General features: G+C 49.4%; 2 protein-coding genes across 2 annotated transcripts; one reads left to right on the top strand and one right to left on the bottom strand.

The window, feature by feature from the left end:
* Positions 1-6,498: 6,498 nt before the first annotated feature.
* LOC149914551 (olfactory receptor 14A16-like) lies at positions 6,499-7,503 on the bottom strand. The gene has a single exon (XM_090126425.1). The coding sequence runs from the start codon at positions 7,468-7,470 to the stop codon at positions 6,499-6,501; it is 972 nt and encodes a 323-aa protein (XP_089982551.1). The 5' UTR covers positions 7,471-7,503.
* A 9,100-nt stretch (positions 7,504-16,603) lies between these two features.
* On the top strand, positions 16,604-17,569 carry LOC116243575 (olfactory receptor 14A16-like). Its single transcript, XM_090126424.1, has one exon. The coding sequence runs from the start codon at positions 16,604-16,606 to the stop codon at positions 17,567-17,569; it is 966 nt and encodes a 321-aa protein (XP_089982550.1).
* Positions 17,570-17,971: the final 402 nt, after the last annotated feature.

The following is a 17,971-nucleotide window of genomic DNA, read 5'->3' as shown; positions in this document are numbered from 1 at the left end:
CTGTAAGGTTGCCTCGGGCGAAGCGGTCGACCCCACGCCTCAAGACTGCCTCCACCCGGAAGGACAGAAGGGTGGTTGTCATAGGTGACTCCCTGCTGAGAGGAACGGAAGGCCCTATATGTCGGCCTGACCCTACCCGTAGGGAGGTGTGCTGCCTCCCTGGGGCAAGGGTCAGGGACATTGCTAGGAAACTTCCTGGTCTGATTGGCCCTTCTGATTATTACCCATTATTGATAGTTCAGGCTGGCAGCGATGAAGTCGCTGAGAGAAGCCTGAGGGCTATCAAGGAAGACTTCAGGGGACTGGGGCGGGTAGTTGAAGGAACGGGTGTGCAGGTGGTTTTTTCTTCCCTACCTTCAGTGGCAGGGAAGGATACCGAGAGCATCCAAAAAACCCGCCTCATAAATAAATGGCTAAGAAGTTGGTGCAAGCACAGGAACTTCGGTTTTTTTGACCACGGGGCAATTTACTCTGCGCCTGGCATGATGGCTGCAGATGGAAGTAGCCTGTCTCCAAGGGGTAAGAGGATCCTAGCCCAGGAACTGGCAGGGCTCATTGAAAGGTGTTTAAACTAGGTATGAAGGGGGAAGGGGACAGAATGAGGGCCACTTGGGTCGAGCAGGTAGTTCGTGGCTCAAAACGGAGTTCGATGGGTGAAAAGGGTGGAGTTCAAAGGGATGGAGAGAGGCAGGGGGGTGCTGCTTCCCTAAAGTGTCTATACACTAATGCACGCAGCATGGGAAATAAACAGGAAGAGTTGGAGATCTGTGTGCGGTCGCAAGGCCATGATCTCACTGCCATCAAGGAGACGTGGTGGGACAGCTCGCATGACTGGAATGTTGTCATGGAGGGCTATGTGCTTTTTAGGAAAGATCGGCTGGCGAGGCGGGGTGGTGGAGTTGCTCTTTATGTGAGAGAGCAGCTAGAATGTATTGAACTCCACCTGGGGGAGGGTGAAGTAGCAGTAGAGAGCTTGTGGGTGAGAATCAAGGGGCAGGCTGGAATGGGTGACACCGTTGTGGGTGTGTACTACAGGCCCCCTGATCAGGAGGAGGAGGTTGACGAGGCCTTCCACAAGCAACTGAAAGTAGCGTCGCAATCCCAGGCGCTAGTGCTTGTGGGGGACTTCAATTATCCAGATATTTGCTGGAAAAGCAACGTGGCCAGGCACGCGCGGTCCAGACGGTTCCTGCAATGTGTCAAAGACAACTTTCTGATGCAGATGGTGGAGGAACCGACGAGGGGAGGGGTGTTACTGGACCTTATTCTCACAAATAAGGACGGGTTTGTTAAGGAAGTAAAAGTTGGGGGCAGCTTGGGTTGTAGTGACCACGAGATGGTGGAGTTCAAGATCTTGAGTGGAAGGAGCAAAGCAAAAAGTAGGATTGCTACCCTGGACTTTAAGGAGAGCCAACTTTGATCTCTTCCGGGACCTACTTGGAGCTATCCCGTGGGCTAGGGTGTTAGAAGGTAAGGGGGCCTGTGAGAGCTGGTTGGCATTTAAACAGCTCTTCTTCCAAGCCCAGGATCGGTGCGTCCCTGTGAGCAAGAAATCAGGAAAGGGTGGCAGGAGACCTGTGTGGATGAGCAAGGAGCTCATGCGCAAACTCAAAGGGAAAAAGAAGGTCCATGAAATGTGGAAAAAGGGTCTGACCACTAGGGAAGAATATAGAAATGTTGTCAGGGCCTGCAGGGATGCGACGAAGAAGGCTAAAGCCCACCTGGAATTGAATCTAGCAAAGGTGGTAAAGGATAATAAAAAAGGCTTTTTTAAGTATGTTAACAGTAAAAGGAAGACTAGGGAGAATGTAGGTCTCCTACTAAGTGAGGGGGGTGTTCTGGTAATGGGGGATGCTGAGAAGGCGGAGATACTGAACGCCTTCTTTGCTTCTGTCTTCAGTGAAAAAGCTCCCCCTCGGGAATCCCAGGCCCTGGTGGTTAGTGAGAAGGTCTGGGGAATGGAAGACTTCCCTTTAGTCAGGGAAGAGGCGGTCCAAGAGCGCCTAGGCAACACCAATGTTCATAAATCCATGGGACCCGATGGGGTGCATCCACGGGTGCTGAGGGAGCTGGCAGAGGTGATTGCTGAACCTCTCTCTATCATCTTTGAGAGGTCTTGGGGAATGGGGGAGGTGCCTGAAGACTGGAGGATAGCCAATGTCACTCCGGTCTTCAAAAAGGGCAAGAAGGAAGATCCAGGTAATTACAGGCCAGTCAGCCTCACCTCTGTCCCTGGAAAGGTGATGGAACAGATTGTGCTGGATGCCATCTCCAGACAACTGGAAGAAAAGGAGGTTATCAGGAGTAGTCAGCACGGGTTCACCAGGGGGTGGTCGTGCTTGACAAACCTGGTAGCCTTCTATGATGTTGTCACTGGCTGGGTGGATGGGGGGAGAGCAGTGGATGTAGTCTACCTTGATTTCAGCAAGGCATTTGACACTGTCTCCCACAACATCCTTATAACGAAGCTGAGGAAGTGCGGGATAGATGAGTGGACAGTGAGGTGGGTTGAGAACTGGCTGACTGGCAGAGCACAGAGGGTTGTCATTGGCGGTGCAGAGTCTGGTTGGAGACCTGTAACCAGCGGTGTTCCCCAGGGGTCAGTGCTGGGTCCGGTCCTGTTCAACATCTTCATCAATGACCTTGATGAGGGGATAGTGGCCACCCTCAGCAAGTTTGCTGATGATACGAAGTTGGGAGGATTGGCTGACACGCCCGAAGGCTGTGCTGCCATTCAGCGAGACCTAGACAGGCTGGAGAGCTGGGCAGTAAGAAACCAGATGAGGTTTAACAAAAGCAAGTGTAGAGTCTTGCACCTAGGGAGGAATAATTGCATGCACCGGTACAGGTTGGGGGATGAGCTGCTGGAGAGGAGCTCTGCGGAGAGGGACCTGGGTGTCCTGGTGGACGACAGGTTGGCCATGAGCCAGCAGTGTGCACTTGTAGCCAAAAAGACCAATGGCATTCTGGGGTGCATTAAAAAGAGCGTGGCCAGCAGGTCGAGGGAGGTGAACCTCCCCCTCTACTCTGCCCTGGTAAGGCCTCATCTGGAGTACTGTGTCCAGTTCTGGTCTCCTCAGTACAAAAAAGACAGGGATCTCTTGGAAAGAGTCCAGCGGAGAGCCACAAAGATGGTGAAGGGCCTGGAGCATCTCTCCTATGAAGAAAGGCTAAGTGATCTGGGTCTGTTTAGCCTTGAGAAGAGAAGACTGAGAGGGGACCTGATCCAGGTCTATAAATATCTAATGTGTGGGGGGCAAAGTGGCGAGGCCAGACTGTTTTCAGCAGTGTGCAGAGACAGGACGAGGGGAAATGGCCAGAAGCTGGAGCATAGGAAGTTCCGCACCAATGTGCGCAAGGACTTCTTTACGGTGAGGTGACGGAGCCCTGGAACAGGCTGCCCAGGGAGGTGGTGGAGTCTCCTTCTCGGGAGATGTTCAAGACCCGCCTGGACGCCTACCTGTGCGACCTGGTGTAGGGATCCTGCTTTGGCAGGGGGGTTGGACTCGATGATCTCTGGAGGTCCCTTCCAACCCCTACGATTCTGTGAAGGGGGAAATCAACTTTTAACATGGGCAGATATTGATATCACAAGGTACAAATGTTTTAAATTATAATAGTTGAGATTTAGATTAGAGATTGGGAGGATCTTTTCAGTGAGAGGGTGGTGAGGTCCTGGCTGTTGTGATTTCGTGCTCTTTTTTTATGTCAGTATTCCACACCAAAACATCATGTGAAACAGTGGGAGTTAAAGAGTTAGCGTTCTGGTTCCACTTGCTGCCTTTTATGGGCATTTTGAGCATTCTGATGGGAGGGGAGGGGCAGAATTCCCTGGAGCACATGGTGTGAAGAGGAAGATAGGTGGAGATCCAGACTGCACCACAGTGGCTCTCCCTCAGGCCCCACTCAGTTTGCAGCAGAGAAGGGCATGTGCTTCCCTTGTACTATCGTGGGGACTCACACTTTGGGCACACTTTGGTTCAGTAGGATTTAGTAAATTACCATTCCTCCTCAGATCGTTGCTGTTGTGATCCATTTGTTAAACCCATCTACTAGCTCTCGGCCCTTCCACCTCTCCCAGAGTGCGTGGCCTCCCTGGGGCCTCCCTGCACCACCGACATCACCAGAAAAGTCCCAGGTCTGGTTCGCTCCTCTGATTACTACCCATTCTTGATAGTTCAGGTAAGCAGTGAAGAAATTGTTCAGGGAAGCCTGCGACCTATGCAAAAGGATTTCAGGGGTTAGGGTGAATGGCTGAGAGAGTGGCTTCACAAGTGGTATTTTTCTCTCTCCTTCTTCTGGGGTGGTGAGGGATGCAGAGCAGTCTAGGAAATGGCAGGCTTTGAATAAGTGGCAGAAAGGTTGGTGCCACCACAGAACTATGGGTTCTTTGCCCATGGGGAGGACGGAAGAGAAAACTGGATGTGAATTGAGAGCAAATCTAAAGAAATGTGTGTGTAAAAACCAGAGTGAAGTATGGGTAAAGCACGTAGAGAAGTGTGAATAAAGCTGGACTAAAGTGTGAATAAACTTGAAGTGTGAGAAAGACCAGGAGCAAAGTGTGGGTAGACCAGGAGTAGAGCGTGAGTACACCCGGAGCAGGGTGTCAGTAAAAATCGGAGAAAAGTTTGAGTAAACCCAGAGTGAAGTGTGAGTAAACTTGAAGAAATGTTTCCGTAAACGCTGAGGAAAGTGTGAGTAAAACACACACACACACAAAATGTGAATAAACTCAGAGTAATGTGTGAGAGAACTTGGAGTAAAGAGTGAGGTGGGCATTTCAAGGATCCCTGCATTACATTTGTGATACTGTTGTGTGGGGAGGTGCAGCAGAAGTCACGTTCACAAAAGGAGAGCAAATAATCCAAATTCTTCTGCAAGCTGGTTTTGCTATTAAGCGAGGCAAAGTGAATGGACCTGCCCAGGAGATTCAGTTCCTAGGTATAAAGTGGCAAGATGGGCGTCATCACATTCCAGCAGATGTGACCAACAACATCACTGCTATGTCTCCACCCACTAGCAAGAGAGAGACACAGTCTTTTCTGGGTGTAGTGGGCTTTTGGAGACTGCATGTTCCAAACTATAGCCTTATTGTGCACTTCCTTCATCAGGTGACGCGGATGAAAAATGACGTGTATAAAGAGGGTCCAAAGAGTGCTACACTGCAACTGAGAAGGAGATCTTAGCTGCATATGAGGGGATTCGGGCTGCTTCTGAAGTGGTCGGTACTGAACCACAGCTCCTCTGGCACCTCGACTGCCAGTGCTGAACTGCATGTTTAAACGAAAGGTTCCCTCCACCCATCATGCAACTGATGCCACTTGGAGTAAGTGGGTTGCACTGATTACACAACGAGCGCGGATGGGGAACCTCAGCTGATTTGCAACCCCTGGTTGGATAACAGTGAAACTGACACTCAGTGTCCAGACACAGGCATCAGTTTAATGCGAATCTGTGCACTACAGTTATCGGTAAGGTACTGGCACTTCTACAGTTATTTCCATGTGCAGCTACACCTTGTGATGTTATAAGAAATCAAAGTAAGCCTTGTGTTACTTAACAATTCTATGAGAGGAAGAGAAAGAAAAGAGAGAGACAGAGTAGGGGCGTAGGGAGGAAAGAGGGACAGAGAAAGACATCACAGGTCTGGGTTCCAGCTTTGATCCAGCAGAGAGAAGTGGGGGGTCCTTGACTTGTAAGCGTGCTTGTCTCATAGTTTTGAAGCGTGAAAGACTCCAAACAGGACCTCAAGGATCTCTCTGGCGTCCTTCAGTGGCTCCTAGGTTTACAGGTGTGCCATCCAAGGCTGTGAGTGACCTGGCAATAAACAAGCCCATCAAAAACAAGTTTGCAGTCACAACTTCATACAGCACAATGGGAATGTTTTGGACAGAGCAAGGCTGTCTCATTTTTCATAGGATTCCCTCCTCCCCAACTCTCCTGCCTTCAGTCTGTTAACCTGGCCGTGTTCTTCCAAGCCTTTGAGACAACTCCAGGCACGCAGCAGGCAAAGTGTTTTTTGTTCGTCTGCTACGTAATGCAGGACCTGAGGGCTGACACAAGTGCAAGGAGAAAGGAGAACAGCATGCAAAGGTGGTGCAAGGAGAGCAGCACTGAAAAGAGCACGTCCTGCTGCGGCCCATGGCCGTGGCTCCAGGGAAGCAGCAGCACAACTCCAAGGCAGCAGAGAGTCCCCACCAGGCAGTGGCAGGTGTAACTCAGGGACACTGCTGCTCTGTGTGCATTTGTTGATTAGATCCTGAGCCTCTTCTGATGATCCAGACTGGATGGAAGGCAAAGCAAATGATCTTGTGCTGATTTCTTTATCTACTCAAAGAGCCCGGTTCCTTCAGTGCAATATGTTAATCACATAGAAATAAAAAGTAAAAGATCAAGACTGATAATGGACACTATTTAATTGGAATTAAAATTAACATAGGTATGACGAACAAACATGAAGAAAAAGTGGAAACATCAATTAAGTCAATCTGGCTTCTCCTAAGTTTTTGTAGTCTTGAAAGAGTGATGAACATAGTTTTGATGGAGAAACAAAGTATATTGGAGTATTTTCCTGAGGGCATCCTTGAGCTCCAGGTTCCTCAAGCTGTAAATGAGGGGGTTCACTGCTGGAGGCAACACCGAGCATAGAAATGACACCACCAGGTCCAGGGATGGAGATGAGATGGAGGGGGACTTCAGGTAGGCAACCATGCCAGTGCTGAGAAACAGGGAGACCACAGCCAGGTGAGGGAGGCACGTGGAGAAGGCTTTGTGCCGTCCCTGCTCAGAGGGCATCTTCAGCACAGCCCTGAAGATCTGCACATAGGAGAAAAGAATGAAAGCAAAGCACCCAAATGCTAAAGCAGCACTGACCACAAGAAGCCAAATTTCTTTGAGATAGGACTGTGAGCAGGAGAGCTTGAGGATCTGGGGGATTTCACAGAAGAACTGACCCACAGCATTGCCTTGGCAGAGAGGCAGGGAAAACGTATTAGCAGTGTGCAGCAAAGCATTGAGAACCCCAGTGCCCCAGGCAGCTGCTGCCATGGTGGTACAAGCTCTGCTGTCCATCAAGGTCCCGTAGTGCAGGGGCTTGCAGATGGCAACATAGCGGTCATAGGACATGATGGTGAGAATGCAATACTCTGCAGAAAACAAAAACAACAGAAAAAAGACCTGTGCAGCACATCCAGCATAGGAGATGTGCCTGGTGTCCCAGAGGGCATTGGCCATGGCTTTGGGGAGAGTGGTGGAGATGCAGCCCAGGTCGAGGAGGGCGAGGTTGAGGAGGAAGAAGTACATGGGGGTGTGCAGGCGGTGGTGGCAGGCTACGGCTGTGCTGATGAGGCCGTTGCCCAGGAGGGCAGCCAGGTAGATGCCCAGCAAGAGCCAGAAGTGCAGGAGCTGCAGCTGCCGCGTGTCTGCCAACACCAGCAGGAGGAACTCGCTGATGGAGCTGCTGTTGGGCATCTGGTACTTCTGGGCACCAGGACCTATTCAAGGAGGAAAAAAGTCAAGGACAAGTCTTTCCATGTGGGCTGTGTTCATTCAGCTCCCTGATGTGATCTACATTTCATGAGTTTGTGTTTGCCATGAGGGACTCTGTACTTTTTATCTCAATGAAGCAGACTTGTCCCTGTACATAGGAATGTGGTGATCGTGTGTGGGAAGATTTTTGTTTCAGTATGTATCAGATAAAATCACTACTAATGCAAATGTTCTGGTCTGCATCTGAACCTTAACGCCAAAAATATGTAGGTCAAAAATAGAAGTTCTAGGGATCGCTTTTTCCTACAAATTCTCATCCTGCTCACCATGCCCAAGGAGTGTTTGCTGAAGTCTGAACAGCTGTAAGACCTAAGAGGCAAAGGGATTCACTGCTGCTCAGTGCAGGGTAAGGGGAGCTGACTGGCTTTCTTTTCAATTGCTCTGAGCTTGACTACTTAGCAGATGCAAGACGATTGCATTCCCATAAAGTTCTGAAGTCAGACCCAGCTCAGAAAACAGGAGTCCTCTGCCCATCACTGTGTATTCACCCTTTCTCGACATACTTCAGCAGTGCCTCATCACCACACATCTTGCAAATGACCCCTGACACAGATTTCACCAACCCCACAGCATTTGCATATTGCATCTCTCTGCTTCTTCCCTGCACTTTGATTGCCTGACTAGGGAAAATATTTGCATCCTGAAGGTCAGCTCACGGCTCTGAAGGACACCTCAGGGAGATGTGTCCTACTGATGGCATCTCATTAAGGGAAAGCCAGCTCCTTCCCAGCCTCACAGACTGCATTGCCCACAGCCCCAGGCAGTGGCTCTCAGCCCCTGTGCACTGCAGAGGGTGATGGACACGTGCCTGGGGAGATGCTGCTCTGCTCTGCTGGAGCTCTCCCTGCACAGGATTTTGCATTATAGGGGGTAATTCCCTGATCATATCTATACGGTCTGCAGATTTTCATCCTGGGGGCTGTTTTCCTGTCATTTCCCAGACTGAGCATAGAGACACCAGCCCAAACTCGCTGCATTCCTATTTGCTGTCCAGAACCCACCCTGTTTGTTTATTTTTTCAAGTGAAAAAGGGAACTTAAGAGAGCTCCCACGGCTTTATTGAAAGAATATATACGTTAAAGGAAAGCAGACAGGTAAAATGCATTCAGGATTCTCTCTTGATGTGCCCTCAGAGCTGTGCTCTGATGCTGCAGCAGGGAAACCCTCTGCTGTAACAGCTCTTATTCCATGATAAAGAAACACAGAGTGTATGCAGCCTGATCTGCACTGGGATGTGCCAGATCTGGTGATCCCTGTTGGAAAAGTGTTTGCATTACCTATAGTGAGAGACTTACCTTGTCAGTGGCTGAAAGCAATGCTCCTGCAGTGAGGTTGCAGCCCGCTCACACCCCTTATATCCTGTAATCCCTCTCTCCTTTCTCTTCCATCTTCATGTCACCTGCAGAATGTGCCCCTAGTACTGATGCACAGTACACGGGAGCTGCTCTTAGTCAGAGCTGTGTCTCTGCAGCACTGCCCACTTGTAGGAGCTCCCTGTGTCCCAGGGGCCCAGCCCAGCTCAGCAGCAGAGGATTTCATTTCTATCCTCCCAATCATCTCCCATGCGATGTCCCTGGGTCTCCGTGGCCAACAGCTCCTGAAAGACAGCAGTGTCATGATTGTACTCTGAAATATGCTGAATTAACCACCAAATGCCCACTGGACAGTGACTAATTCCAGACATACTGTTAGTCCTCCATTGAGTGTTGCTGTAACGAAAAGAGCACACAGGCAAGGACAGGGATGGGTAGACTTGCCCTGGGCAGGACAGTGATCCAGCTGAGGCAGTGCAGGCATCTCATCCCTAGATGGAATCCCTATGGCAGAAATGGGTTTGAGATTTCTCTGGTTCAGTTTAGATGTGCACAAGGAGTTGCCTGCATGTGAGCTCCTGCTCTGAGTCCTTGGTCCTCCAGAGGAGAGTCAGTTGCTCACACACAGACCCTGGGTGATGACCAAGGTGCCTGGGGTGCTCCTGGATGTGTGCTAGTGCTTGGGAAGTGCTTGGGAAATCCCTGAGACAGACACCTCCTTCCTGAGCATCAGATGAGGGCCAGAGATGGAACAGAGCTATTCTTGGCCATCCTAAATGACAGCAGACCACTGCGTTTAGGGCACTGGAGTATGTCTTTTTTATTCATCTCCATGGAGCATGCAAAGTTATTCAGCTGACTGTATGGATGAGCTCACAAAAGAAGAGGCAGATCTTCCTCTGTTCTCCATCTGCTGCCTATTCTGGAGCTCAAGGCATTACAGAGCTGACACACATCTTTATTCTTCAACTGAAGAAGCTTCAGTTTTCTATGTGCTCTCATGTGAATGACATCAGAAGCAGCCTAGTGTCATACCAGTTCCCAGGGCTGTCCAGCACACTCACATGCAGCTGCAAATGCAGCACAGGGCCTTCAGGAAAGCCATGCCCAGGAGTGTCCATGCTGCTTGGACATTACTGAGTCCCGCAGTGGATCTAACGCCCATATGCCTCCTTCTGGACAAAAATACCATAGATGAGCTGTCCACTCAGGCTTAGAGCAATCCAATTAGGATGTTTCTTTATGTCTTTTTACAGTAATGGGAACACCAACACTCACTGGGCAACAAATGTTATTAGAGCTGCAGGCCTGAGGACAACTTGGCGCCCCACAGTGGGTCCCATGATTATGTGCCACCTTCATAGATACCATGGATGCACTGAATCCAATAATGCCTCCTGAACAGGATGTCTTCTTATGTGGTTTTACACGAATGAGAACACCAATATGTGCTGGGCTAGAAAGCTTTGTACACTTGCAGGTCTGAGTTCTTGCTTGGATCACAGGGACGTGGTTTAATGGCTTCCACAACTGGACTGTAGCACAAGTCTTTATGATAGATGGATGAGGAGACAAGGAAGGGCAACTGCTCTCTGTGGGAGTGCACTGAGCTCTTCCTGGGGATGGCAGAGCAGCCAGGTCAGAGTGAATGGCAATGGCAAACAGAGGAGACCAGCAGTGTCTGCTCCTGGCTTCCTGATCAAGAAGAGCAAGTGGAAGGTGCCCTCTGCAGACAGATGGGAGCCTGATGTTGTCAGGCCCTTGTCCCCTTTGGGGGCCTTTTTCACTCCAGTATCTGCTGCAGGGACGGCACAGCAGGGCATACAAGATCCAGGATATCCTTGGACAGCGCAGCTGACAGTTTCTTCGCCAAACCTCAGAGGAACCAAAGAGGAGAGGTGCTCTGCTGCATCTCATACTCACCGGCAAGGAAGGGCTGGTGGAGAAGTTGAAGGTCAAAGTGAACCTGGTCTGCAGTGGCCATGGGATGGTGGAGCTGAGGAGTCTGAAGGGAGGGCAAAAGTCAACCTCACACCTTTGGGTTTCAGGAGAGCACACCTTGGCTTCTTCAAGTGTCTGTGGTGTACGGTACAGAAAGAAAGCAGATATAGGAATTGGAAACAAGAAGTGGTCAGCTGGGAGCAATGCAGAGTGTTTGTCCTAGTGCACCTGCTGAGATTAATTTAGAAAGTCTAAAGCTCACACAGAATTGAACCTGCCCAGACATATCAAAGACAGAAGGGCTTTCAGAAATTTATACACAGCAAAAGGAAAGCTAGGGTGAATGTGAGCTCACAGTGAAATGGGGCATGCTACCTGGCATGAAGGGCGTGAAACGTCCTGTGCTGCATGTGACCTTCTAAAACAAGGTCTGAGAACGTGAGAAGATCTCAGTACCACAGTGTGACCCAGATAGTGGGAACACTGAGAGCTGCCATGGACAATTCTCGGCAGGGAAATTCTGGGGAGCGCCAGGCTCTGTTCAAAACACAGATGGATTTTCTTTTATTTTTGAAGCGGTAAGTCTGAAAGATGTTCATGTCAATAAAACTGAAGCAATTGAACTGAATTGAATGGATTGAAGACCAAGACAGAAATCAGTGAAAATGAGTTAACACACCTCTCAAGTTCTGAAATACTCATGAGATCTGTTTTTTTTTTTAAGTTGAAAATTCAAGTCTTTCAGGGGATTTTGTGTCCTTTCTATCTTATTCCAAAAAGAACAGCATTTTGCAGAACTGTGTTAGCAGGAAACACAAGCCTTCAGGTACAGGGACACAGACTGTGTTTCATTGTTCATCATGAAGGATTTCTGTTTGTTGGAAAAAAGAGAAATCTTTCATTGCCCATGTGCAGCTGGTTCTCTGAGGAATTGGTGCCAGTGCCAATGCCCTGTGACCGATGCCCAGCATCCACCGCTGCTCTACCCTGCTGTGTATTTGATGTCCCTCATCCTCCAGGTGTCTCCAGCTCTCCGAAATCAATGACCATGGTTCAGGGCAAGTTTTCTGCAGGCCATCTGGACACATGCTCTTCCCACTGCTCTACAAATTTTTCCTTCCCTTGCTCTTTGTTCACTCAGATACCTCCCAGTTATCTGGCTGATCTGTGAACTTCAGGGAGATTATTGGAACTTGCTCCACCTCTGCAAAGTCTGATGGACTCTTTGATCAACTCCTTAACTGTCTATCTATGTCTTCCTATCTCTGCCTAACATATTTCTTGTACAGATATTCCCAGTAAAAGACAAACCTCGTTAGGTGTGGTTTGGACAAGGCATGCAGTTGATTACATTGTTCTACTGTTCATTCAATTGCATGATGTTTACAGCTGATGGCAAAAAAAAAAAAAAAAAAAAAAAAAAATCTTTCATTTCCCATGTGCAGCTGGTTCACTGAGGAAAGCCAGTGGGAGTTGGTGCAAATGAGGTTTAACACCGAGTGGAGGAATGCAGAGAAGTGTGATGTGAGAAAAACTGATGCAAGTCCCATGGGGCCAATGGGAGTAGAAATGGGGTGGAGTAGCTGGGGAGGACATTTGTCCACACAGTGATGGGGCAAAGCTCATTAGGGGACATCCTGGGTCAATATAATTTACAAAGTGCTGCTGCAACTTCTTGTTTAAACCCAACTATAAATAAATAAATAAATAGTCTTCACAAATGCCCATCATTGTCTTCCTCTTTAAGCACTTTCGAGATACCTCTCCAGTTTGCTGTACAAGTTCTGAACACCTGAAGAAGATGACAGGAAGGCACAAGGCACAGGAGGGATCTTCAGGTTGTAATGGGCCCCAGGGGGCATTTGCTGCTGAGTCCATCCACCTCCAGTGCACAGAGAAGATTGCAAGAAGTGCTCAAGAAGCCAAAATCAGAAGGAACAGTGAAGTTTCCTGGAGTATTAATGGGCCCCACTGAGGGCCATTATCAAGCAAGCTTCCCCAGGGACTTGTTAGAGCAGATAATTGGAAGCCATGATTGCAGGCAGACCAAGGCACTGGGATGGTGGCTGTGATGCTGAGCAAAGCCTCCTTTGTCTTCTGAAGCAGAAAGGCCAAGGCCTGATGCCCAGAGCCTTGGCAGGGAGATCGTGTCCCTCTCTCCTGCTGGCTCAGGGCCCTTCCTGGGGCAGTGGGATGGAGGTTTGTCTGATGTCAAATGAAAGACCAGGGCACAGCAGCTGCCAGACTCTGCATGGGGTGCAAGGATGCCGTGAGGCCCAAGTCCCATGTGGGCAGTGTGTCTCAGCAGAGGATGAGGCATGTGAGAAGGGCCCAGTCTGAACAAGTAGTCAATCCCAATGAAACTTTGAACTTCAGATCTCTTAGTTCTGGTGCCCTCCTTTGGACTGTCTCCTATAGTCTTATGTCCTTTTTGTTCTGCAGTGCCCAGCAGTGCACCCAGTGCTCCAGGTGAGGCTGCAGCAGTGCAGAGCAGAGCAGAGTGGGACAATCCCTCCCTTCACCCAGCTGGCAATGCCATGCTCAATGCACTGAGGGGACAGTTGGCCTTCCTGGCTGCCTGGGCACACTGCTGACTCACGTTCCATTTGATGTTGACCAGGACCCCCAATCCCTTTCATTGGGACTGCTCTCCAGTGTCCCTTATCCTGTCAGTGTGTATGTCCAGGGTTGCCCCCACCCAGGTGCAGAATCAGGCACTTGTTCTTGTTATACTTCATGTGCAATTTAGGTTTGCCCAGTTCTCTTACTTGTCCACATCGCTTTGAAAGTCTTCTCTAACCTCAGTAGAGGAAACAGATGATACTCATCTTGGTATCATCAGCAAATGTACTCAAAACATCTTCTAGTCCTGCATGCAAATAATTGATGCAAACCTTATAGAGAAGTGGCCCTCAAATGGAGCCCTGGGGAACCCTGCTAGTGAACATCCACCAGCCTGATGGAACCCCATTTAATGTAACCCTTTAGAGCCAGGCACATTGGCCAACTGCTCACCCATCACATTATGTTTCTGTCTAGCCCAGTGCAGGAAAATTGGTCCAGAAGAATTTTCTAAGTAACAGTATCAATAGCTCCGGTGAAATCCTCAAGGATAACCTCAACTGGCTTCCCTTGGTCAACTAGATGTGTGACCTTGTCATAAAAGGACATTAAGTTTAATAAGAACTTCCTCTCATGAACTTGTGTTGGCTGTGACCAATGACAGAATTGTCCTTCAGGTGTTTCTCAGGAACTACCAGCATCATTTTTTCCATAATTTTAACAGGTACTCAAGTGAAACAGACAGTTCTGTAATTGCCTTTGTCCACTTTCTTGCTCTTGCTTCAAACTGGTACAGTGTTTGCCAGTTTCCTGTCAACTGGTAAGTGTCATGACCCCATACTTCTACAGATGCCATTCAATTGAGAGCCCAGAGCAAACTAATAAGGTGTCACCAGTGAAAGAATGTAGATGTGTCATAGCTTTGTAATGCCTTCAACTCCAGACTATGCCACAGATGGAGCAGAGAGGAAGATCTGGCTCTTGTGTTCTGAGCTCATCCATTTGGGCAGCAGAATAACACGACATGCTCCATGGGGACAGGTGCAAAAGGCACAGTGGGTGCCCCAAGCACAGGGCTGTGGTGGCATTTAGGATGGCCACGAATACCTCCCTTCTGGCCCTCAGCTGATGCTCAGGAAGGAGCTGTCTGTCTCACAGATTTTCCACCACAGTTTACAAGCACGAGCACACAGCTAGGATCACCCCAGGCACCTTGGTCATCCCTGAGTGTGTGTGTGTGAGCAGTGCAGTCCCTGTTGAATAAAGAGCAAGGATTCAGATGAGGGGCTCACACACAGACACCTCACTGTGCACACCTGAACTCAGCTAAGGGGATTCTAGGTCCCATGATCCTGTGAGGAACAGAATCCCATTTCAGCTCCAGGGTTTGCATCTGAAGATGAAATGCCTAAACTTAGTGTTAGGGTGAGATGGCCTGATAGAAACAGGACAAGGGGAAATAGCTTTAAATTTAAAAGGGGACCGAGGTTAGATGTTAAGAAGACATTTTTTTTACACACGGGCACTGGAAAATGTTGCCAAAAGAAGCTGTGGATGACCCATCTTTGGAGGCATTCAAGGTCAGAATGGATGAGATTCTGGGCAGCCTGATCTGGTGTTTGGCAACTCTGGCCATGGCTAGGGACCAGAACTGGGTGATCTTCAAAGTCCCCTCCAGCCAAAACTTTTCTATGGTTCTGTAATGTTACGACTGCATTTACAAGTCATGAATGGAGCATTTCCAGATTTGCCATTTGTTTCTCTCATGATAAAATTTCTTCTTGTAGGAACAACTGTGCTTTCGGAATCCAGTGGATGTGTTGATTAATTGAGCTGACTTTGAAGTACATTCTGTAGCTATGATCCTACTGCGTTGCAGGAGCTCTCAGTTCAGGAGGGCCATGGATACCTCGAGGGAGAGAAGGAAATCACATTCTCTGCTGCTGAGCTGGGTTGGGCTCCTGGGACACAGGGAGCTTATAGTAGTGGGCAGCACAGCAGAGAGACAGCTGTGCCCAGGAGAAGCTCTTGTGCAGCACACAGCTGGACTGGGGACATGATCTGAAGGTGACTGGGACAGAAGGAAAGAGCTTACAGGCTGTGAGGTACGTTTGCAGGCTGTGAGATCACTGAAGGAGCATTGCTCACAACCCTTGACAAGGTAATTTCTCATTGCAGGCAATGTTGTGGCTTTTTCTGCGGGGATCACTATGCTGGTGACATCCCATTGCAGATCAGGCTGCAAACTCTGTTTCTTTATCATGGAAAAAGACCTGCTCCAACTGAGGGCTTCTGTGCTGCAGCATCAGAGCACAGCCCTGAGGGCTGCGTGTCCCAGGACGGCTGCAGGCTGTGCAGCCGGGGCTGCAGCCGGGTGCCCAGGGCTGTCCTGCAGAGCAGGTCCCTGCTGTGCCCCAGGGGCTGTGTGCCGGGCCAGGGACTCTGCCGCCTGCCAGGCTCAGCACTCAGCACTCAGCACTCAGCACTCAGCACTCAGCCTGCCCGGGGAGCTGCCCACGGCGCTGTGGGGAGATGTGTGGGGGGAAGGAGCCCCCCGGCAGGGCAGGGCAGGGCAGGGGCCTTCTGCTGCCACAGCTGCTGCCTGGGCAGGGGGATCACAGCTACACTGCACTGTAGGCTGTTTCCAATGGCACTTTGCAAGAGGAGTGAGAAGGCAGGGATTTTCCATTTTCTGTACATAGGAAAGGGGAAGTGTTTTAGACAGAAATCTGAAAGGAGCTGTGGAATATGAGCACTGAGAATCCTGAATTGTACATTTCTCATTCTGCTGTTATATGAATCATGTCCTCAAGTGCTTTCAGTTTCTCCTCTCCCAAAGGACAGCACCAGCTGAAATTTTCGTAATTCTCTGCAGACGGGAACAATGCACTTTGTCTGCAAACAGGCAGCTTTCTCTAAGAGAACTTTGAATGCAGAGAACTTGAGATGGGCACTCTGTGTGCAGACAGGTAAAGACATGAGACATGGAAATGGCTTGTAAAATATCCAGGCAGCTGAGATATGATCAGAGAATGAGAGGAAATAAGAGCCCCATAAACTTCTACTTATTAAGGTATGGTGAAGCTCATTAAAATAAACTCCCGTAATGGAGTTAAATGAGCATTATCCATACACATAGAAAAACTTCTTATAGCAGTGGGAAGAGTGTTTGTGCGAATGGTCTTGACTCGTCATTATCTTCTGCACTCTGCACAGGACTCCATGCCCAGGAACTGCAGATGCCCAACAGCAGCTCCATCAGCGAGTTCCTCCTGCTGGCGTTGGCAGACACGCGGCAGCTGCAGCTCCTGCACTTCTGGCTCTTGCTGGGCATCTACCTGGCTGCCCTCCTGGGCAACGGCCTCATCAGCACAGCCGTAGCCTGCCACCACCGCCTGCACACCCCCATGTACTTCTTCCTCCTCAACCTCGCCCTCCTCGACCTGGGCTGCATCTCCACCACTCTCCCCAAAGCCATGGCCAATGCCCTCTGGGGCACCAGGCACATCTCCTATGCTGGATGTGTTGCCCAGACCTTCCTGTTTGTCTTTCTGATATCGGCAGAGTATTTCATTCTCACCATCATGTCCTATGACCGCTACGTTGCCATCTGCAAGCCCCTGCACTACGGGACCTTGATGGACAGCAGAGCTTGTGCCACCATGGCAGCAGCTGCCTGGGGCTCTGGGGTTCTCTATTCCCTGCTGCACACTGCCAACACATTTTCACTGCCTCTTTGTCATGGCAATGCTGTGGATCAGTTCTTCTGTGAAATCCCTCAGATCCTCAAGCTCTCCTGTTCAAAACTGGGTCTTGTTAGGGAAATTAGGTTTCTTGTGGCTAGTAGTGTTCTTTGTTTTGGCTGTTTTGCTTTCATTCTGTTCTCCTATGTGCAGATCTTCAGGGCCGTGCTGAGGATGCCCTCTGAGCATGGACGGCATAAAGCCTTCTCCACGTGCCTCCCTCACCTGGCTGTGGTCTCCCTGTTTCTCAGTACAGGCATTGTTGCCTACCTGAAACCCCATTCCATTTCTTCCTCAACTCTGGACCTGGTGGTGTCATTTCTGTACTCAGTGTTGCCTCCAGTTTTGAACCCCCTCATCTACAGCATGAGGAACACGGAGCTCAAGGATGCTCTGTGGAAACTAATGGTCAAATGTGTTTTGAAAGCAATGAACTGCCCTTCTTCTATACGTGACTTGTAATTCAGATTTTAACATAATCACGCTGTTCTCTTTTGGTTTGAGCATTCATTTCTTAAGTGTTATTTATTGAATGTTTTATTCTGTGTTTTATGTATTCCAAAGTTTTTAACTGAAACTTCATTACACCTATCCATTTCTATCCGGCTTGTACCTATGCAGTGTAACCCAGACACACTGTACAAGAGGAACCAGGCTCTCTGTGAATCTCATCAGAGCAAAGGGAATGCAATGACTTTGTCTGTCTTTCTTCCTGTGAGACATTTCTGGAGCTGCTGGGGTCAGCTGTCCTCAGCACCCCATAATCCAGCATGAAGCATACGGCTGTTAATCCAACTGTGCGGTGACTGCAGCCTGCAATAGCTGACGGGCCATCCCTTGGCGCCTGGCTGGGGTCTGTGCTTC

This window comes from Phasianus colchicus, chromosome 29 (assembly GCF_987193195.1).
Source record: "Phasianus colchicus chromosome 29, bPhaCol1.hap1.1, whole genome shotgun sequence".
NCBI lineage: Eukaryota > Metazoa > Chordata > Aves > Galliformes > Phasianidae > Phasianus > Phasianus colchicus.
The sequence above is the reverse complement of the archived record's forward strand: the minus strand, read 5'-3'. Positions and strand labels throughout refer to the sequence as shown.

Excerpts from the sequence above, each read along its gene's own strand:
- LOC116243575 (XM_090126424.1), top strand. The coding sequence starts at position 16,604 with ATGCCCAACAGCAGCTCCATCAGCGAGTTCCTCCTGCTGGCGTTGGCA.
- LOC149914551 (XM_090126425.1), bottom strand. The coding sequence starts at position 7,470 with ATGCCCAACAGCAGCTCCATCAGCGAGTTCCTCCTGCTGGTGTTGGCA.